The 23,072-nt window shown below is 45.1% G+C and overlaps 1 protein-coding gene across 12 annotated transcripts in view; it reads right to left on the bottom strand.

Annotated features, from left to right (window-relative positions):
• Nucleotides 1–23,072, bottom strand: part of PNPLA7 (patatin like domain 7, lysophospholipase) — a 439,100-nt gene that overhangs the window by 210,612 nt on the left and 205,416 nt on the right. For all 12 annotated transcript variants that reach the window (XR_012155226.1, XR_012155225.1, XM_073314045.1 and 9 more), the window contains one exon: nucleotides 7,223–7,336. Coding sequence is in view for 10 of the 12 variants with exons in the window: in XM_073314045.1 (XP_073170146.1) it covers nucleotides 7,223–7,336 (114 nt within the window). In the remaining 2 variants the exon portion in view is untranslated. The remainder of the gene's footprint in view (nucleotides 1–7,222; nucleotides 7,337–23,072) is intronic.

Here is a 23,072-nt window from a genome sequence, read left to right as displayed (position 1 = left end):
AATCTCATGGCTCAGATCTCAGCCAGTCACCTGCAGGCTGAACTCTCCCGCCAGTCCCAAACTCCAAATATTCTGGAGGGTTGTTTATTTTCCTGGCTCCTTCCTCTGAAGCATCAGAGATGGCCACAGAGCATCAGCCCACCCTGTCCAGTGTCTCCTGGTGGCATCGAACATTCTCTCTCATATGCTCACCTGGCTTGCATGCTCAGGCTCTAACTGATTGCCATATGTGGAATTTTCCTCCAGGGCACACTGGCAGTGACCTTGCAGAGTTTTCATCTTCTCTGCAGAGTGAGGTGAAAGTCATTCACCGGGATCATCTGGATATATCTCACTTAATCAATTCCCTGCCCTTGCAGGGGCCTCGGGCACTGTGCAGCTCAGTCCCTCTTATTCTCTGCCTGTTACCTATAATTCAGTCTCCTGTGGACTATAATAATTTGGTCTAATTTTGGTTGTTGGGTTAGGTGTGTGGGTTCTGGGTGGCGCTGGTTGTCTGTGATACATAGGAGGTCAGACTAGATGTTCTGGCAGTTGTAACCTTTCTGGCCTTATACTCTGATTGACTCAATGATTGAGTACAGGCAGACACCCATTAAGGGCTGGTCACTGGTCCAGGACCATTGCTTAGAGCAGGGGTGGGCAAACTTTTTGGCCCAAGGGCCACATCTAGGTATGGAAATTCTACGGCGGGCCATGAATGCTCACAAAATTGGGGGTTGGGATACAGGAGGGGGTGAGGGCTCCGGCTGGGAGTGCAGGCTCTGTGGTGGGTCCAGAAATGAGGAGTTCAGGATGTGGGAGGGGGGCTCTGGGCTGGGGCGGATATGCGAGGAGAAGGGGGCTCCAGCTGAGGCTGTGGGTCTGGGGTGGGGCTGAGGATGAGGGTTTGCGGTGCAGGAAGGTGCTCCGGGCTGGGACCGAGGGGTTCGGAGGGTAGGAGGGGGATCAGGGCTGGGGCAGGGGCGTGGGAGGGGGTCAGGGGTGCAGTCTCCTGGTGGCGCTTACCTCAAGTAGCTCCCAGAAGCAGCGGCATGTCCCCCCCCCCACTCCAGCTCCTACACAGGGGCATGGCCAGGCAGCTCTGCACACTGTTGCTGGCCAATGGGAGCTGTGGGGGCAGCGCTTGGGCCAGGGGCAGTGTGCGAAACCCCTTGGTTGCTCCTATGTGTAGGAGCCGGAGTAGGGACATGTTGCTGCTTCCAGGAGCTGCTCAGAGCCACGGTACACGTGGAGCGGGGCAAGCCCCCAACCCTGCTCCCCGGCGGGAGCTCGGGGGCTGAATTAAAATGTCTGAAGGGCTGGATGCGGCCCCCCAGGCCCTAGTTCGCCCACCCCTGGCTCAGAGGCATTTGAAGTAGCCTGGTCAAGAGCTTCTCAGCCCTGGAAACAGGCAAACCTCTGGCCCTTCTTTTGGCTTTATAACTGGGTATGTGTCCAGGGCAGCTGTCCTTTATGGGGAATTAGGGCCCAGCCTGCACATGAATGCCTTATGAAGGCCACATCTGGGGGTAACTGACCGCCTCAGGTGGCAGATTAGTAAACAAGCACCTGGACCTAATAAATGTTACCCCAAGCTCAGTAAGAAGGGAACTCCAAAGGGACACAGGAAGCTGCTGTGGAGAAGCTGTCTAAGGAAAGGCCTGAGCAGAGGGCCTAGAGGGGGAAGGCCTAGAGGGTGAACCCACCAGAATAGAAAGCCTGTAAGGGGTGCTCCTAGAGAGGGGAGCCTCCTAGATGGAGGGCTGCAGTCAGCAAGCATCCAAGAGGGCCTAGTCTCAGCCAGGGATTTCCCAGACACTGGCCAGAAGTCCGACCTGGCAAGGATCACCTGTTATCCCAGGAGAAGAGTCACAGTGGGTAGACTTCCCCAGTCACCTAATTCCAGAGAAGGATATTACTCCAGTAGAGGCAAGAGGCCTAACACCAGGAGCAGAGACTGGAACTGAGAGAACCCCTGGGGAAGAACCTGGGTAGAGGTGAGCACTGGATTCAGGCAGGTGAGAGACGGACTAAAACATGACCCAGTCACCCAGCTGAGATTTTGGGGGAGAAAGTTTTGTTTCTGTTTTGCATTAATAGAGAAGACCCTTCACAATAGGGTGCTCTTTTGCACCTAGCAGTTTGTTCAGACTTTATTATGATACCCTGGGTGAGGGAAAAAATCAAGTAAGGGCTCTCCTGCAACACTATGCCTGCCTGCAAGGGGCCCATTGGGCCAACTCAGAATGATGACAGTATAATCTGGGGGAACCCTGTCCCTTATTCCTTTTTCCCCAATCTAAGCCCTCCCCCCATGCAGGCATTGTACATGCTTCCAATATAACCCCTCTGCCAACGCAGCTTAGTCCTAACCAACAGCCCCCCGTTTAGTCACAACACTGGTCCTCTCCAGACATTGCCAGCCATGCCCAACAGTGCAGTATTGTTGTGATGTGCAAAGACAGACAAGGACGAAGCCAAACATTTTCAGAATTTCAGTTAAGGTATTTAGAGTTTAAAAGTCAGTAACCAACCTATTAAGTCATCTTTATTTCAACCATGTTAAATGATAATTTAATGAATCCTATACTGCAGGATATTAGAGACCCTGGCACACATCGGTGGCTTAACCCATCTCCTGTCCTTTGCCTATCCATTACTCAAAAAATTCTGAAGAAACTGACTTGAGGGGCTGCCAACAGTTTACTGGTAGGCAGGGCATAATTCAGATGATGGTGAAGTAGTAACACTGGCTGCCTTACCTGTACTAAGTTCCCATTATATCTAGATCACTTCTGTAGCATTTAGTTCAGGCCTGTTAAGAACGTTTGTAGAAAGCAGCCCAGATGTTGTTTTTAAAATGGGACAGACAGCAGCTCAGAGAACATGAACAAAGGCAAGCAAACATGTAGCCTGGGAGATACCCTACTTGTCACAAAACTGAATAGTCTCAGAAGAGATTTCACATGAAAACTTCCAATGGTTTGACAACAGCAATGCCAAAACAAGTACTAGCTGTTCACTCTCTGATTGCCTTCAACCATTCCTAGCACCTCTGCAAGTACCAGAGAGGTGTCAAAGCACTGCCCAAGACCCACTGGACTTTGACTGCTTGTGATTTATTGTGTCTTGAAGAAAACTGTTAGCTTCCCAGCACCACTGTGCCTGCCTTATCTGAGAGCCATAGCTGGTGATTAAGGTTCAGCTGTAGGTTTTGCTTTCTCCTTTCTCCCCACACCCCACCCCTCCCGTGGTAAGAAAGAATTGATTTTAACAGGTTGTGAGAATACACAGTATAGTGAATCCAGGAAGGCCAGTGGCCTCTCCTGCCCTATTGTACATAGCCACCATACCAAGCGTAATGAATGCACACAACAGTATACACATTGCTTGAGGGAAGTTTCTTGAGATAGGAGTACATCACTGAAATAACTGCACATGGCAGAAACCCCCAGGAAGGCTTGATCCACTCAGGAAAAGTTTATAGTTGAAATATTCCCAGCCGGCGGGACCCCAACCCTGGGTGCCTGGCACCAGCCTGCTGGAGTGACCTCGGTTAACGATATGATTTTAATTATTTAACCAGTTAACTTTTTAAACTGATATTTACATCCCTACTATACACTGTGGCTAGCTGAATGGCAGTGGGTTTTAATCATCCCCAAGTGGCATCCTTTTTGACAATAGTAGCCACATGCTAGAAGTATCCCAGGTAACAAGGTATATTGAATTTAGATGTCTGGATGACACAAGAACAGGCTTAAAGAATATGCAAGAGACATCCAGTGGCCCCCAATGCCTAATAACTAAGGATACAATTTCATCACAGAGGTCACGTGACTTTAACGAACCTCTGAGACTTTTTAGGCTTCAGCCCCCACCGCCTGCAGCAGTAGGACTGGAGAAGCGGTCAGCTGCTGCCCCCTGTTCCAGCGGCGAGGCTTGGACTGTCAGTTCTCCCTACCCCCAGGGACAGGTTGCAGGCTTCCATGAAATTTGGTTTATTGCCCACAATTTGTCTATGACTTTTACTAAAAATAACTGTGACAAAATCTTAACCTTACTAATAACCAAGCACAGGAATTCTAAAAACACCTTTCTACATAAGCACCAGTTTTTGCCATCCACTTAGAGACCAAGAAGTTGAATTTTAAGCAGTAGAATTTTGGAACCTTTGCTGGAGCGGCTTGATAAAATACTCCCATAAAAATAATACCAATACAAAACAATCTCCGTGGGATCTAAATGCAGGAACACACATTCTAAAATTCAGAGAATAATCTCATAAAACACTTTCACTGGCTTTGGGGAAGGGACAACATATAAATATTTTAAGCGTTTTTGCTACTTTGTGATACAGTCCAATTTTAAAAAATAATACATAGCCAGATACAAAAATACAGAGTTTTGGATGGAGGGAGTCACCAGTATTAGGAAGGGGAGACATTTAAATAAATCAATATTAATAGTACAAAAGAAAAGGCAACAAGGAGCTGGTGGGATGACCTAGCACTATGCACACAACACATTTAGGGAAACCAGCATTAGAGTCCCACTCCTCAGACTTACAGGGGAATGGAGAAATTCAGCCGAGGTCAGCTAAGTAAGAGTATTGATGGACTCAAGGGAACACCAACAATTGTTCCTCATTAACAGAGATGGTGGCTGCAAAATGAGGGCATGCCATTTTAAGGTACAGAGAAGGGAGAAAACAGAATCAGATTCTCAAACATAAAAGCCACAGAGGCAGAGGTGGAGGTAACAAAGCAAAGACTTCCAGTCTTCAGTAGCTGAGAGAATTCAGCAGTCAAAGTGGTATATTACTCCTGAGGGCATTCTGTGCCAAATAAATTAAAATTCTGCGCACAATATTTTAAAATTCTGCAAAATTCTACAAATTTTATTTGTCAAATAAATGTAGAGGCTCCAGCCTGACATTGGGGAGCACAGGCCACTGGTGGCACAGAGGTGGGAGATCATTGTGCAGCTCCCCCTCTGGGACACGGACTAAGCAGTGAGGCTGTACCCAACCCTGACACAGCACAAGGACTGGGCCTGCCCCAGAAACAACCCAAAGACCTGCCCCTCTGTGCCAGTGCACCAGGTGTGGGCAGACAGGCTCAGCAAGGCAGGGTCCAAGAGTGGAGGGGCTTAGTGTGAGGGAATCCAGATGTGGGTTGAGAGGGTTCTGTGTGGGGCAATCTGGGTTTGGGTGGCTCAGATTCAGGTGCGGGGGGATCTGGATACAACTGTAATGGGACTCTGCAGGGTGGTCCAGGGGAAGGTCGTTGTGGCTCAGCAGGGGGGTCTGAGTGTGGGTGGGGATAGACCTCAGCGGGGGGTCTCGGTGTGGGGGGTCCAGATGCTGGGGGAGTGGGGCTCAGTGGGGTTGGGATCCAGGTGCTGCTGCTTGGGGCTTGGTAGATGGGGATCTAGCTGTGGGTGGCTCGTTGGGGTGGTCCAGGTGCAGGGGGAGTGGAGCTCGTCAGTGGGGTTCTGGGTGTGCAGGGTAGAGGGTGAGGCTCGATGGGAGGGTCTGGGTATGAGGAGGTTTGGATGCAGCTCCCTGTACAACAATCCCTCCCCCTGCAGCGGAGGAGCAATGGGTGCAGGAAGTGCGGGGGGGTTGGGGGTGGGGGGATTAAGGTACTGTTCAACATAAGGGCATAAGAATTTGGGCCATTGTAATCTGCCATACAGCATGCAGTTAATGCAGGGGTGGCCAGCCTGTGGCTCCGGAGCTGCATGCAGCTCTTCAGAGATTAATATGTGGCTCCTTACCTAGGCACTGATTCCGGGGCTGGAGTTATAGATTCCAACTTTCCAATGTGCTGGGGGGGTGCTCACTGCTCAACCCCCTGCTCTGCCCCAAGGCCCCTGCCCCTTCCCCTGAGCCTGCCATGCCCTTTGCTCCTTCCCCCGCCCCACGAGCCTCCTGCGCATGTGAAACAGCTGATTGCAGGGGGACGGGGGAGTAGGCGCTGATTGTTGGGGGCTGCTGGGAGGCAGGAGGCGCTGGGGGCTGGGGAGTGGATGGGGGGCTGCTGACATGTTACTGTGGCTCTTTGGCAATGTACATTGGTAAATTCTGGGTCCTTCTCAGGCTCAGGTTGGCCACCCCTGAGTTAATGCATCACCATTGTTCTGCAATACTTATCTATCAAAGGAATTTTTATATTTAAAGAAAGACCAAGATATTAGATTTCAAGGATGTCCAATTGGAGCATGATGCAATGGGAGAAAATATTACATTCCAAAATATATGAAGGGAAGGCTGAAAAATTATAAAACACCATAATTAAGACAAAAGATACAACTTCTTTGTGTGTCTGGGGGAGCGGGGAAATCAATGAGAGGAACAATATGGCTTCACGAGGGAATGCTTGAAGGTCTGATGAACCTGCCTTTGGAACACTGTGTTCAATTCTGGACACTGCTTCAGGCAGATATTAAATTGAAGGGAATTCAATACTGAGCAACAGAATGATCAGGGGGCTGGAAAAAGACTTATAAGAAAAGATTAAAGGAACTTGACTAGGAGAAAAGCAAAATCTGTAAATACAAAGGCAAGGGAAGGACAATGGAAGAGTGGTATAGAAGTATTGCTCTGAGCAACGAGGTGAAATGAGGACAGCTTGAGTTTAAATCAGGAAAGATACCCTGACCGTAAGATCTGTTCAGCTGGGGAATCATCTCCCAAATGAAGTGAAGGCAGCTCCTTTCGCTTGGGACATTTAACACGGGCCTGGACAAAGCATTAGAAATTAAACAAAAGGGAACAATCTTGCACTGTCCAGTGAGCAGATAACTCTCTTATATCACTAATTATAGTCACCAGTTCAGAAATTACAAGTATTCATGACCTCATTTTCTTTATATCCCATTAAAAATAACCTGTGTTATGCAAGTAACTCCCTTTGCCAGTTTATCTTCTGAAACAAGGTGCGTCTTATTTAGACAATATTTATGCTTTCCAGTCATCAGCACCTCTACTCAGCTCCACCTGGAGAGCAATACATTAATTCATTCTCATGTTTAAGCAACATGTATATTTCACTGAACAGCAGATGAGAATTCAACCCTAGGCTCAGATGTACCCCCACAACAAACCTTACTTACAGATAACAAGACTGAAGAAATAAATCTTCATATGGAACATTACTCTTTTCTTTATAAGGGAGACAACTAAGCTATGGCTCTTGGAAGCGGGCAGGAGAGAGAAGAGTGCCAATTTTCTTACCTGTGGGAATTTGCGTTTGATAGATGTCAGTGCTCCCTCTGGTAGCTTGGCCAGTTCAGAATCTCGGACTGCATGTACTGTTGTGGCTCTAGGCTGATGGGTTAATGCCTCCACCTGCCAGAGGAGAGAGAAAAAAGACAGCTAAGACTTCAAAGGTAAATCTTAGACCTAGCACTGCCCAAATAAAAATGCAACAAAGCAGAACAGAACTACCTAGGGAGGTGGTGGAATCCCCTTCCTCAGAAGTTTTTAAGGTCAGGCTTGACAAAGCCCTGGCTGGGATGATTTAGTTGGGATTGGTCCTGCTCTGGGCAGGGGGTTGGACTAGATGGCCACCAGAGGTCCCTTCCAACTCTGTTATTCTATGATTCTATGATTCACATGATCACTGGAATCAGCTTTACCCATCTCTAGTCTTTTTTCCCCCCTAATTTTTTGATAACGTGTTGTAATGATGGTGCCCGTGGGAGCCAGCTGAGGTCACTCAATTAGGGTGAACTGCAAACAAAATGGGGCAGACAAACCCCAAACGCAGTGGATATTCCAATATTTAGATTTACCAAGCCAGCCCAAAACAGCTTCTGTATTATCTCTGTTGCATCCGATGAAGTGAGCTGTAGCTCATGAAAGCTTATACTCAAGTACATTTGTTAGTCTCTACGGCGCCACAAGTCCTCCTTTTCTTTTTGCGTACATAGACTAACAGGGCCGCTGCTCTGAAACCTGTATTATCTCACTGGTTACTCAGACGTCCAAACAATGCAGTTTCCTTAAAGTACCCAGCCTCAGGCCTCCATCCAGACACACATGTCAAACATATGATGATAAATTCTGAAAATCTTATTTCATGTATAAAAGAAAAGGTTCTCCCAATCCCAAAGGATCAGCCACATACCCAGGTCAAATGCTAACTTAGATCTTACCCAAAATACATGCTTATAGCCAATTCTTATTAACTAAAATTTATTAAAAAAGAAAAGAGAGAGAGAGTTGGTTGAAAGATCAATATACATACAGACTTGAGTTTAATTTCTTGAGGTCCAGATGCATAGCAGAGATGAAAAGGAGTACTTGTGGCACCTTAGAGACTAACCAATTTATTAGAGCATAAGCTTTCGTGAGCTACAGCTCACTTCCTCAGATGCATATCGTGGAAACTGCAGCAGGCTTTATATATACACAGAGAATATGAAACAATACCTACTCCCACCCCACTGTCCTGCTGGTAATAGCTTATCTAAAGTGATCATCAGGTGGGCCATTTCCAGCACAAATCCAGGTTTTCTCACCCTCCACCCCCCCACACAAATTCACTCTCCTGCTGGTGATAGCCCATCCAAAGTGACAACTCTTTACACAATGTGCATGACAATCAAGTTGGGCTATTTCCTGCACAAATCCAGGTACAAGTACTCCTTTTCTTTTTGCGAATACAGACTAACACGGCTGTTACTCTGAAACATAGCAGAGATGGTGAGTTTGTAGTTGCCAAAAGTTCTTTTAGAAATAGTCCCTAGGTTATAGTCCAATGTCCATATTCAGGGTGAGTCAAGTCAGTGACTGGGGTTCTCAATTCTTATGGCTTAGGGTTTCCCCTTCTTGAAACCCAAAGCAGATCTGAGATGAAGAAGGATCGTGTCCCAGGGGTTTTATACATTTCCAGCAGCCTTTTGGCCTGAGAAATCCATAGGCTTAACTTTCCTTCTCCCAAACATCATGGCAATTAGCACAGGGTAATTTATCCATTAAACAGTTCAGATACCGGTTACCACAGCCTTCAAAGAGACATATAGACAATAATACTATTTCATTCAAGTGTCTTCCTAAATGTTAATACTCCTTTTTTGATCTTTGAATCAAAGCCATAATAATAGACAAGACTTGTTTGCTTCCACCACAAGACCTGAGCCAACATCTACCCTTCTATCTCTAACAATGCAGGCATGCATTTCAAAGCTCTATTCATTTACATATCTTCTTAACAAGTCTTTAAAGTTCAGCCATGGGTCATGTCAGTCTCTGAGTTAAATAACTCTTTCTGGCCCTGTGTCACCTTTCAATGAGATATTATATTACACTCATAACGTCACACATGGACATAAGTAGAACAAGCTGCCCAGTGCTAGTGAGTGGTCTTGTGTTGATACCTTACTTACTGTACCCACATCCAGCTGCAGGAAAACCATTCAGTTAATCGGAGTCTTTGACAAATGAGCATTTCCTCATCTAGGTAGTTTGCTGTTCTTCATGGAACTGAACTCGACAGTAGCTGGAAGTTAGGCTGAAAATGTTACAGGAGAAAAATTCCCTTTGAACTTCGACAAGTACCCACACACTGCACATATATAAGAACAGTGTGAAAAAGGAAGAGAGTTTGGTAATTACACTTTTTTCATCAGTGCAAAAGCTTATAAGTAGATGAGTGATCATATTATCAGTCAGAGAAGATGAATAAGTAGGAATTTTCTGTAATATTTGTATTAATCCTATGTATGACTCAGTTTCCCCTTGTACTTTACATTGTTACCCAATGAGGGCTAAAGGGTTAAGTCTGCACTTGGGGCAGTGCAGGAGACATGAGATTGGTGCATTGCCTAGCAGTCTGGGGCTACATAATGGGTCATTAAAGGACTGGCCAAAGCTGACCCACATCAGTGGAAGATCCAGAGAGACAATGAAAACTCCTAATGACTGAACAATCAACACTTCACAGTGGGAAGCTCCTGTGGGGAGGGTGTGTGTGTGTGTGTGTGTAGTGTGAACTCAGTGTGGCTATATGAAGACAAAGAACAGACAGGACAGGGGATAAGAGTTGGTTTTTGGAAAAGGCTTGGCTGCCCTCACCTGGGACTGAAAGTGGCAGAGAGACAGAGCCTGAAATGGAGTCAAGAGCAGCTTGGCTAGGCCAGATGGACTAGGTCTTAACCCTCTCTCTGCTACCCTAAGCACTCCAATACTTTGTTCTGGGTGACTAAAATCCTATTCTGTTTTGAAAAGGCTGCTTGGTGTCTGTGCAAATCCCTGCTGCGGTGCATCAGTCCCTGCAGAGCGTCTCTGACTAAGGCCTTGCCTACACTACAAAGTTTTGTCGGCAACAGTTATGCCGCTTTAATTAAAGCTGCTGTTGCCTGTCCACACTAGCTCCTTGTGTCGGCAGAGTGTATCGACACAGAGAGCAGTGCACTGTGGGTAGCGATCCCACTGTGCAACTGGCTGCGGGTGCGTTGGGAAGGGTTTGCAATGTCTCGTGGGGCTGGGACAGCATCACATGACGCAGGTTTCTCAACCCCATAGTTCCAGGGGCATCCTACTAGATTGTCAGTTGCTTTTTCAACTGAAGTGGGGTGGGGGAAGGGAGAGGAGAGGAGAGTGGTGTGTCTGGGGCAGGGGAGACAGCAGGCTGACCAACCTATCCTGAGGTGAGGGACGGGGACACCACCACCCCAAGTCAGCCCCCTCTCCTCAGCACAGCAGTCTCTCCTGAAGCAGCCCAGTCTGCCTGCCTGCCTATGGTTCTATGCACAGCTACAGACTAGGGACCGAATGGCTAGGCAGCAGTTCTGCGGAAAAGGACCTAGGGGTGACAGTGGACGAGAAGCTGGATATGAGTCAGCAGTGTGCCCTTGTTGCCAAGAAGGCCAATGGCATTTTGGGATGTATAAGTAGGGGCATAACGAGCAGATCGAGGGACGTGATCGTGATTTGACATTGGTGAGGCCTCATCTGGAGTACTGTGTCCAGTTTTGGGCCCCACACTACAAGAAGGAGGTGGAGAAATTGGAAAGAGTCCAGCGAAGGGCAACAAAAATGATTAGGGGTCTGGAACACATGACTTATGAGGAGAGGCTGAGGGAACTGGGATTGTTTAGTCTGCGGAAGAGAAGAATGAGGGGGGATTTGATAGCTGCTTTCAACTACCTGAGAGGTGGTTCCAGAGAGGATGGTTCTAGACTATTCTCAGTGGTGGAAGAGGACAGGACAAGGAGTAATGGTCTCAATTTGCAGTGGGGGAGGTTTAGGTTGGATATTAGGAAAAACTTTTTCACTAGGAGGGTGGTGAAACACTGGAATGCGTTGCCTAGGGAGGTGGTGGAATCTCCTTCCTTAGAAGTTTTTAAGGTCAGGCTTGACAAAGCCCTGGCTGGGATGATTTAATTGGGGATGGGTCCTGCTTTTGAGCAGGGAGTTGGACTAGATGACCTCCTGAGGTCCCTTCCAACCCTGATATTCTATGATTCCCTCTGAGCTCTCCCGCAGCCTCCTCGGCTGCAGCATCCTGAGCAGCTCTGTGAGCTCTCCCTGTGCTGAGGAATGTCAAAGCAGCACAGCAGCCCCCTCTCCCCCACCGCAGCCAGTGGCTGTGCAGGGCAGAACAGGAGCATCCCACCCTAATGATTTGCTCTTTGTTCACCAAAAAGGAGCAGCATCCCCAAGCTTTGAAAGGGGAGGGGCGCATGCCTGCAGGGCAGCAGAGATCAAAACAGTGAGCAGAGCAGTCATGGCAGGCATTGTGGGATACTGGTGAAAGCCAGTTATGTCGACAAAACTAACAGCAGTGTCTACACTGACGCTTTAACTTTGCCACAAAAAGCTCTACGTCTCTCACTGAGGTGGTTTTGTTTTGCCACCAAAAGTAGCTTTATAGTGTGTACACCTCCCGTTTTGTTGGCAAAAGGCAGCTTTTGACGACAAAACTTTGTAGTGTAGACAAGGTCTAAGAGCCTATCTCATTTGGCCTCACTGGACAGAGCTCACAGCGAGAAACAGGAGCGATGGAGCTCAAAGGAGCTCAGTCTCAGAGGTGGGGAGGTCATGTGGCCCATCCTTAAGGAAGAATAGGGCCCCTGGTGGGTCTGGCACACTACAGGGGTTCCTCCAAGAGACTGTTTAAAAGCTGGGGCTGTGGATCCGTGACAGGGAAAACCAGCCCATCATACACTGAAACATGCCAAGACTCTGTCATTTGTCACATTTCTTTTGATTAAAGAAAGTAATGGGGAGCAAGCCATTAAATCACGTCCATGTGTGCCCCAGACTTCGTTACTGTTTTCAGACAGTTTTAGATACACACTTAGGACACACATTTGATACAGGGCATATGACTGTATAAGTACAAACAAGGTACATGCACATGCCCCCTCTTTGTTATGTTAGGTTAAGATGAATGTTTACAGAGAACAGAATGATTGAGAGTTGAAAATGGAAGCCAGGACACTATATTTCATCTGGGAACTCCAACAGGTTACTTTCTGGGTCCTGGCCTGCAAAGTGCAGCTTTTCATTAAAGTCGTTTGGATTCCTGTCCATTCTGCTACTTAGCAAATAATTAACAATGGTCAGTTTTCATTGTGTTTTGTTAAAATCCAGAAATTGAATCCCCTGTTGAAAAACCATCAGATGCTTAATAAGACAACCTGCTGTGCGAGATGTCGTCATTCAGGGCCCAGGGGTGCGCCACGACATTTCATTGCTTAGTAACACAGCCTCGTGCCTAGTTCTGTATGGTTCAGCAATAGGAGCAGTTTGCGGAGGTTAAAATCCACACATCATTTGTTTAGAAAGAAACAGCAAATATAGTAGCAGCAGTAATTAGTATAGATTGTATAATAAAAATTGCTCAGGGGTGAGCAACTAACAGACACCTACAATAAAAAGGCACGTCCCTTTCCATCTTGGTCTATTTTCCCATAGCAAAGGAAACACAAACAGAACAACAGGGTTTTATCTGTTATTATGTTATTCATAATGTGTTCCAATGTTGAAGATTCCACTAAATTCTTCTAACAGAATTAACTCATCTCATCAGATAGATTTAAAAAAAAAAACCACAAATATGCCTGTAACTATAGGAATATTTATACAATAGCTTGTTACATATCACTACCAAAAAAATCTATGGTAATATGTAAAAGTTTCATTAAGCCCACAATAGTCTAAATACACAAAAATTGCCAATACACATGTGCACCATCCTACACATGTGTATCTAAAGTTGCACAATGTTTTCATTACACTATATTATTTAAAAATGTGATTGTATAATTAAAGACTGTATCATAATGCATGTGATTAAGGGATAAGAGCTAAGGCTGTGTTTTCATCCTTACCATTCCCATTTCCTGGACAGCATGTGCATTACTGTGTGTGCTAAACTTACTATTTTGTATGCAATTTCCTACATTCTATTTTATTTTTTTGAAAACACAGATAAAATTAAAACAATTAGAGAAAATTGGAAAAAAGGAATTTTCTTAAGATGTGCTTTGTTTTTACTGACCCTCTCCCAAATATTCTATATGCATATGGACACACTGAGTACGTCTACACTGCAATTAAAAACCCATGGCTGGCCCATGCCAGCTGACTCAGGCTTAGGCTAAAGGGCTGTTTAAATGTGGTGTAGATGTTTGGATTTGGGATGGCGCCCGAGCTCTGGGACCCTCCCCCTCATGGGGTTCCAGAGCCTGGGGTCCAACCCATGCCCAAATATATGCTGCAATTAAACAGCCCTTGAGTCTGAGCCCCAAGAGTCCAAGTCCGCTACAGGGATTTAATTGCAGTGTAGACATTCCCAGTGTGTCTACATGAGAATGAAAACTGAAATGTCTAAGTAACGTCTGGGTCCCAGAAAGTGTGCAAGAGGCAGATGTAGCTTTGCTTGTAACCCTTTATCAGTAGGGCCATACAAATTTTAGTTCAGCTGGTACAGAGGGAGTTAAACACTAGCTGTGATGTTAAAGCGTGCACTTAAAAAGGCATAGATGTTTAACTACAACTTGCCTTTGCCTTCAGATGCCAATGGTTTGTCATAAAATAGTGCAATTTGGGGAAGTTTGTAAAAAAAAAATTACCAGCAAAAGAAAAAAGTAGTTGTCTTTGATTCTTTATGATTTTATAAAGACTTAACAGTCCCTGTTACCCCCACAAAAATGGATGTGACGACTTCTTGTTTCTTGCCTAAATATCAAATATAAGGCTGGTGTCTACTACTGGTGCTGGCAGTTTTGTTGGACTTGTCATCTAGCTCCAAACTCAGCCCTTAAGAGAGAGTATACAGAAGCATCTGATACACATACACATCTGATGAAGTGAGCTGTAGCTCACGAAAGCTCATGCTCAAATAAATTGGTTAGTCTCTAAGGTGCCACAAGTACTCCTTTTCTAGAAGCAAGAGTGTTACCTTTAGTAACAAACCTTCTCTCCCAACCATTTGTCACTTGTCAGAGTTCAGTGTGTGCAAACAAAAGACAAAGACAAAACAGTCTGAATAAAATGTCTCTTTCCTCTCTCTAAAAGAAAAGGAGTACCTGTTAACTGCTGGAAATGGCCCACCTTGATTATCACTACAAAAGGTCCCCCGCCCCCGCTGGTAATAGCTCATCTTAAGTGATCACTCTCCTTACAGTGTGCATGAAAAACACCCATTTTTTCATGTTCTGTGTGTATATAAATCTCCTCGAATGCATCCGATGAAGTGAGCTCTAGCTCACGAAAGCTTATGCTCAAATAAATTTGTTAGTCTCTAAGGTGCCACAAGTCCTCCTTTTCTTTTGGCGAATACAGACTAACACGGCTGCTACTCTGAAACCTTTCCTCTCTCTGTTGCCAGTTATATCATAACATATATTATATCTCCAGTTGGCTTCAGAGTTCAGGAAAAAACAGATTTTTTTTTTAAAGGGACCTAAGTGTCCCGTATAAAACACCAATAGATATTTGGAAGTGTGATTTTATTTACTTGTTTAATTTAATTGAATCCACTTTTGGGGCAGGAGGGTGATGAGGGGGAGACACCTTTAAGACCTCCCTTATGCATCATGAAGCAGCAAAAAAAGGCCACAAAACCATGTTTTTCACTTGGCAGTTCACCTGCTAAATGGTGATAAATTCACTTCATGATCACACCTGGCACAGAAGCTCTTACTCCAGTCTTTTGAAAGAAAAAAAATCTGTATTGCCCTGTTTACGTGAGTGTAAAATAAAGATGAAGGAATCCATTCTTGACACTTTTCCACTGACAGGCCTCCAACTGTCACATTTCTAAAATAAAATTTGGCAAGTGTCGTATCTATAATTTGGCTCAATTGGTCTGAATTCTCTTTTTTGTAACAATAGCCCTGATCCAGCAAAGCCTGTAAGAACCACTTACCTTCAAGCCTATGAATAGCCCCACTGAAGTAAACAGAACTAAGCTTTAAGCACAAGCATAAGTGCGTCACTGGACTGTAGCCAAAATAAGCAGCAGATGTAATGGGTTTTGAAAGGCAGTTTCTATGTAGGACAATTCATTGCTTTTCATGTAGGATTTAATACGTATTTTAAACCCACACAATGCTATCCTACATACTGTGCAGGGCCAGCATGTATGTGGTAACCATTTATCCAACAGATCAGATTTGTTTAAATTGAGCAGTACCAGCTTACCAAACTGCATTTCTGAATTACTGATCCAAGGCCAGCTAAACAGTGTTCGTATTCATGTACCAATCCTTCCAGCTATTTAATCACTTTTGCTATTTCTCTTGTCTTCCATGTGGTCCCCTCCCATCCAGGATTTTTTCAAGATCTTCCATGTTCTCTCTCTCTTCCCTCATGGCCACTCATTCCATCCTGAGATTCTTTCAGTCTCACATACCAATCTCCAACAATTTCTGGTTTATACAAAATAGTGGCTTTTATACAGGCAAGAACAGATCTAGTTTAAGACACAGTACTGCCACCTACTGTATAAAACAATGAGCACGAGTAACGAATATGAGAATAAAGAAAAGGAGGACTTGTGGCACCTTAGAGACTAACCAATTTATTAGAGCATAAGCTTTCGTGAGCTACAGCTCACTTCATCAGATGCATATCGTGGAAACTGCAGCAGACTTTATATATACACAGAGAATATGAAACAATACCTACTCCCACCCCACTGTCCTGCTGGTAATAGCTTATCTAAAGTGATCATCAGGTGGGCCATTTCCAGCACAAATCCAGGTTTTCTCACCCTCCACCCCCCCCCACAAGTTCACTCTCCTGCTGGTGATAGCCCATCCAAAGTGACAAGTCTTTACACAAGGTGCATGACAATCAAGTTGAGCTATTTCCTGCACAAATCCAGGTTTTCTCACATCCCCCCCACCCCCATACACACACAAACTCACTCTCCTGCTGGTAATAGCTCATCCAAACTGACCACTCTTCAAGTTTAAATCCAAGTTAAACCAGAACATCTGGGAGGGGGGGTAGGAAAAAACAAGAGGAAACAGGCTACCTTGCATAATGACTTAGCCACTCCCAGTCTCTATTTAAGCCTAAATTAATAGTATCCAATTTGCAAATGAATTCCAATTCAGCAGTTTCTCGCTGGAGTCTGGATTTGAAGTTTTTTTCTTTTAAGATAGCGACCTTCATGTCTGTGATTGCGTGACCAGAGAGATTGAAGTGTTCTCCGACTGGTTTATGAATGTTATAATTCTTGACATCTGATTTGTGTCCATTTATTCTTTTACGTAGAGACTGTCCAGTTTGACCAATGTACATGGCAGAGGGGCATTGCTGGCACATGATGGCATAGATCACATTGGTGGATGTGCAGGTGAACGAGCCTCTGATAGTGTGGCTGATGTTATTAGGCCCTGTGATGGTGTCCCCTGAATAGATATGTGGGCACAATTGGCAACGGGCTTTGTTGCAAGGATAAGTTCCTGGGTTAGTGGTTCTGTTGTGTGGTATGTGGTTGTTGGTGAGTATTTGCTTCAGGTTGCGGGGCTGTCTGTAGGCAAGGACTGGCCTGTCTCCCAAGATTTGTGAGAGTGTTGGGTCATCCTTTAGGATAGGTTGTAGATCCTTAATAATGCGTTGGAGGGGTTTTAGTTGGGGGCTGAAGGTGACGGCTAGCGGCGTTCTGTTATTTTCTTTGTTAGGCCTGTCCTGTAGTAGGTAACTTCTGGGAACTCTTCTGGCTCTATCAATCTGTTTCTTTACTTCTGCAGGTGGGTATTGTAGTTGTAAGAAAGCTTGACAGAGATCTTGTAGGTGTTTGTCTCTGTCTGAGGGGTTGGAGCAAATGCGGTTGTATCGCAGAGCTTGGCTGTAGACGATGGATCGTCTGGTGTGGTCAGGGTGAAAGCTGGAGGCATGCAGGTAGGAATAGCGGTCAGTAGGTTTCCGGTATAGGGTGGTGTTTATGTGACCATTGTTTATTAGCACTGTAGTGTCCAGGAAGTGGATCTCTTGTGTGGACTGGACCAGGCTGAGGTTGGTGGTGGGATGGAAATTGTTGAAATCATGGTGGAATTCCTCAAGGGCTTCTTTTCCATGGGTCCAGATGATGAAGATGTCATCAGTATAGCGCAAGTAGAGTAGGGGCTTTAGGGGACGAGAGCTGAGGAAGCGTTGTTCTAAATCAGCCATAAAAATGTTGGCATACTGTGGGGCCATGCGGGTACCCATAGCAGTGCCGCTGATCTGAAGGTATACATTGTCCCCAAATGTGAAGTAGTTATGGGTAAGGACAAAGTCACAAAGTTCAGCTACCAGGTTAGCCGTGACAGTATCGGGGATAGTGTTCTTGACAGCTTGAAGTCCATCTTTGTGTGGAAAGTTACCTACTACAGGACAGGCCTAACAAAGAAAATAACAGAACGCCGCTAGCCGTCACCTTCAGCCCCCAACTAAAACCCCTCCAACGCATTATTAAGGATCTACAACCTATCCTAAAGGATGACCCAACACTCTCACAAATCTTGGGAGACAGGCCAGTCCTTGCCTACAGACAGCCCCGCAACCTGAAGCAAATACTCACCAACAACCACATACCACGCAACAGAACCACTAACCCAGGAACTTATCCTTGCAACAAAGCCCGTTGCCAATTGTGCCCACATATCTATTCAGGGGACACCATCACAGGGCCTAATAACATCAGCCACACTATCAGAGGCTCGTTCACCTGCACATCCACCAATGTGATATATGCCATCATGTGCCAGCAATGCCCCTCTGCCATGTACATTGGTCAAACTGGACAGTCTCTATGTAAAAGAATAAATGGACACAAATCAGATGTCAAGAATTATAACATTCATAAACCAGTCGGAGAACACTTCAATCTCTCTGGTCACGCAATCACAGACATGAAGGTCGCTATCTTAAAACAAAAAAACTTCAAATCCAGACTCCAGCGAGAAACTGCTGAATTGGAATTCATTTGCAAATTGGATACTATTAATTTAGGCTTAAATAGAGACTGGGAGTGGCTAAGTCATTATGCAAGGTAGCCTGTTTCCTCTTGTTTTTTCCTACCCCCCCCCCCCAGATGTTCTGGTTTAACTTGGATTTAAACTTGAAGAGTGGTCAGTTTGGATGAGCTATTACCAGCAGGAGAGTGAGTTTGTGTGTGTATGGGGGTGGGGTGGATGTGAGAAAACCTGGATTTGTGCAGGAAATAGCCCAACTTGATTGTCATGCACATTGTGTAAAGAGTTGTCACTTTGGATGGGCTATCACCAGCAGGAGAGTGAATTTGTGTGGGGGGGTGGAGGGTGAGAAAACCTGGATTTGTGCTGGAAATGGCCCACCTGATGATCACTTTAGATAAGCTATTACCAGCAGGACAGTGGGGTGGGAGTAGGTATTGTTTCATATTCTCTGTGTATATATAAAGCCTGCTGCAGTTTCCACGATATGCATCTGAGGAAGTGAGCTGTAGCTCACGAAAGCTTATGCTCTAATAAATTGGTTAGTCTCTAAGGTGCCACAAGTACTCCTTTTCTTTTTGCGAATACAGACTAACACGGCTGTTACTCTGAATATGAGAATGATGGGATTAGTTACAATAGAAACATTTGGATGCAGCTTGTTTTTTTGTTTTCTTGAATTAAATAACTTTTTATATGAATTGGTTTCTCCCTCCCCTGAGCCCCATTAATGAGGACTACTGTAAATAATGTCTATATAGGGACTTTGCATGCAAACACTGAGAGCTTACAACAGCAGAGTTCCCTCACACACTGAGCAATGCACTAACAGCCTCAGAACACATGGCCTGCTGTGGCACAAAACAACAGGGAGAGCGGAGAGGACAAAAAGCTCAGCCCTACTCCACTGAAATCAACAGTTTTGTCAGACACTTCAGTAAAAGCAACATGAAGCCTGTTTAAAGAAAAAAAGGGAGGAGATCTAAAGGAGAGATAATACCAATATAGCAAGGTGATGTTTTTATTCTCTTTTTCACCACTCATATAACTCTCAGTAGTGTCAGTGAGAAGCAGAGACCAGTTGGCACCATGTTTAAGAAGGGTGCTTCCTCAGGAGAACATATTGCAGCTGCAGGATTTAAATATTCCCCTCTAGACCACACATAAAACACTCAATAAATAAATAAAATGGACCAGAGTACTGGATGATGCCATTCAGCTTGCTACTGCATCTCTTTACACAACATACCTTTAGAGCACCATCGTTATCAGAGTGCCCAAAACCTGCCAGGTGCCACACAAAACAAGTATAAACAGAGTCCAAAGAGCATTTGGCAGGGCACAAGGGAGGGTCAAAGAGATAAAGGCCTGGTCTACACAGTAGAACCCTGATTATCCAATCTAACTGGTACTGGAGCCCAAATCGGATAACCAAAAATCAGGATAAACTGGAGAATGGGTGGCGGAGCTCAGACCGTCTGCCCCGGTGGCTGGTGGTTCGGTTAATACAGATAGTCAGTTAATGGAGGCTTGGTTAAACGGGGTTCTACTGTACTTAAAACTTATACCAGTGTAGCTATGTCAATCAGGGTTGCAAAAAACCAACATTCCCTAGTGACATCGCTATGCGGTCAAAACCCCCAGCACAGACGCAGCTTTGCCAACAGTGCGGTCAGCGTTTGCGGAGGGGTTATTATTACATTGGCCAAAGAGCTCCTTCTGTCATCTTACATCGTGTCGACACAAGGGGGCGATGCAGGTGTACTTATGTCAACCTAGGCTCGATAGTGCGGACGCAGCCAAAGTGGGAGGAGGGAGGGGTGACAATAAGGGCTTTTCTACACTTGAAATGCTAAAGCAGCACAACTGCAGCTGCACATCATTGTACAAACTGCCTCCACCAACAAGAGGGGTTCTCCCATCAGCATAGGGAATCCACCCCCCAAGAGGCGGTAGCTAGGTCAATGGAAGAATTTTTTCCCATCGACCTAGTGCTGTCTATACCAGGGGAAGTCTGCTTAACTAAGTCGCTCAGTGGGCTGGATTTTTCACACCTCTCAGTGATGTAGCTGGGTCTACCTTAGTCTAGTCCAGGCCTAAGGCCATGCCGTAACTCAGCAAGGACAGACACACCTTGATGGCTTTACTTGATCCCTTAACTTTAAAATAAATTCAATTACCAACTTCCACCCTCACATTGCATAAGCAGGACAACAGAACAAGGTTTTAGGAGCAATCTGGGGGTGGCTTGGCAAACAGGTTTGGAGAGGATGGGCCCTGGAAGAAAGTGTGGAGATATCAATGAAAGAAGTTGAGGATGAGGTAGCAATGCTGATTGCTAGTGGAGCCGAGGGGAGCCAAGGGAAGAGGGATGCTAAATGAGACCATGTCAGACAAACAGGCAGGGGCTGCACTGTATAAGGCTATTAAAGTAAGAGCATGCAGCAAAGCAATTAAAAAAAACAGGATGACATGGATGAAGCAATAAGCAAGAAACACAGATTTTGGCAAGTGTTTTGGATGGCTGGCACTAGAAGGCTTGAGGGCACTGCTATGGCAACAGCACCTAAAGACAGTATGGAACATTGTCTTCCAGTGTAAAATTCGCTACTGTCACTCGTTCTCTTCGATTTCTTTTGCACCTGAAGCAGAGAGTGGATTAAGCCGGTTTAACCCAGAAATGCAGTCTCTCCACAGCAGACTTCAAAAGGGTCTGAAATATTAGCCTGTCTACACCAGATGAGAGGAGAGAGATTATTTGCAGTACTGTGTTGGGGTTCCCCTGAGACCTCTTCTCCTAGGTTCTCCAAGAATTTAGTTTGACTCCAGTCTCATCACTCAGGTTCCTTTATTTGGCATACAGCAAAGCTATGCTGAGATGATCGGACTCAAGTGTAGGGGGTGAGGATAGGGCAGGACACATATCTGAAGTTAAACAGCAAACCTCTCCTTTTATATATATTTACACATTACACTGCATTTACTATACATTGCATCACACGTCTGGGAATCGGCTTAGTCACTTTGTAGGAACCAATCCCTGCACAGCACACACTGGCCATGCACCACTTACTCTTTAACTCATCTTACTTTTCAGGCTTATTTTATCCACTGTAATGGTCCCCTGTGCATTCCATTTTACCTTAGCTCAGACAGACATTCCATTTCCAGCCTGCTGATCCATTTACCTCCCTAATCCTGTCTCCCAAGAAATGAGGCCTCACCCATGTCAAAGCAGCCCTACATTCCACTGCTTTTGTTTTTCTTTTCTATATTAGCATTTATTATATTTGTATTCTACTCCTGTCTTTCTGTGCTTTCTTTTTTAAGTTCACTACCCAGCAACACATTCACAAGACCATAGTAACAGGTTTCAGAGTAACAGCCGTGTTAGTCTGTATTCGCAAAAAGAAAAGGAGTACTTGTGGCACCTTAGAGACTAACCCATTTATTTGAGCATAAGCTTTCGTGAGCTACAGCTCACTTCATCGGATGCTGAGCTGTAGCTCACAAAAGCTTATGCTCAAATAAATTGGTTAGTCTCTAAGGTGCCACAAGTGCTCCTTTTCTTTTTGCGAAGACCATAGTAGTTGTAATTATTTGAACCACCATTAATACTAGGCTCAAAGTACAAACCAGGGGGTGCAAGCTTACCTGCTATGGGATAGCCCACCGGGGTTTAAGACTACATAATAAGCTTGCTCTGCCTTTAAAGCATCCTTTTGTAATTTTAAACTTTGCTTTTGTTTTAATTACATTATAAAAAACTGGTACAAAATATAAAAATCTTTCCATGTATTATCACAAAAAACTTGTGTGAAACAAATCACAGGCATATTAAAATAACATTCCCTGGGTCCATACTAAAAATGGCCCTTTTCAGCCACCACACAATACTTCTTATCACCAGTGTAGGCAGTTTTTACTTTACCAATGTCTCAGCATCTCAACCATACTGCGAAATTTGGAGAATGAACCCATGTGCCAGCAACTCTGTCTGCAAGTCATTACACCTGCACACATAAGTGTCCCCCAGGTACAAACACCAGCACAAGTCTGGGCCTTTATTAAAACTCAGTGATCCCTTAAGCAGACAAAGGCCTGGGAATCAGAACACCTGTTCTAATCCTAGTTCTGACGCTAAATTGCTGTGCAAACTTGAACTAGTTACTTCAGTTTTGCCTAAGCCTAAAATACCCGTGTAAAAAGGGGATAACATTTACCAACTTCACAGCTAAGTAATGCTTGTAAAATGTTATGCCAATAGCAAATCAGAGTCTTGTACTGCAAAGCAAGTCAGTGGCAGAAACGAGAAAAGACCTCAGGAACATTACTCTGCTCAAACTCACAGACCGCCTTTTGAGCATCAATCACCTCTTCCATTCAGAAGTGTGAACTCTGCACTGAAAGGGCCTTTCAGGTGTTCACCTGCCTATGTGAATTTTTCAGTGCCCTGACTTTTCATGAGGGGAGGGGGGGAAAATAGGGATATAAAGTCACATGAAGTTAACTGGCAAAAATTTTACACATTTTCACATTAAAAAACATCCATTTGATCTCCAAGGCACGAAGCAATAGCTACTATAGCACTAACATTCAACTTTATAACATTCAAAAACCAGTCGGAGAACACTTCAGTCTCTTTGGTCACTCGATTACAG

This window comes from Lepidochelys kempii, chromosome 16, assembly GCF_965140265.1.
Source record: "Lepidochelys kempii isolate rLepKem1 chromosome 16, rLepKem1.hap2, whole genome shotgun sequence".
NCBI lineage: Eukaryota > Metazoa > Chordata > Testudines > Cheloniidae > Lepidochelys > Lepidochelys kempii.
Note: the sequence above shows the minus strand (reverse complement) of the source record. Positions and strands in the feature narration are given on the sequence as shown.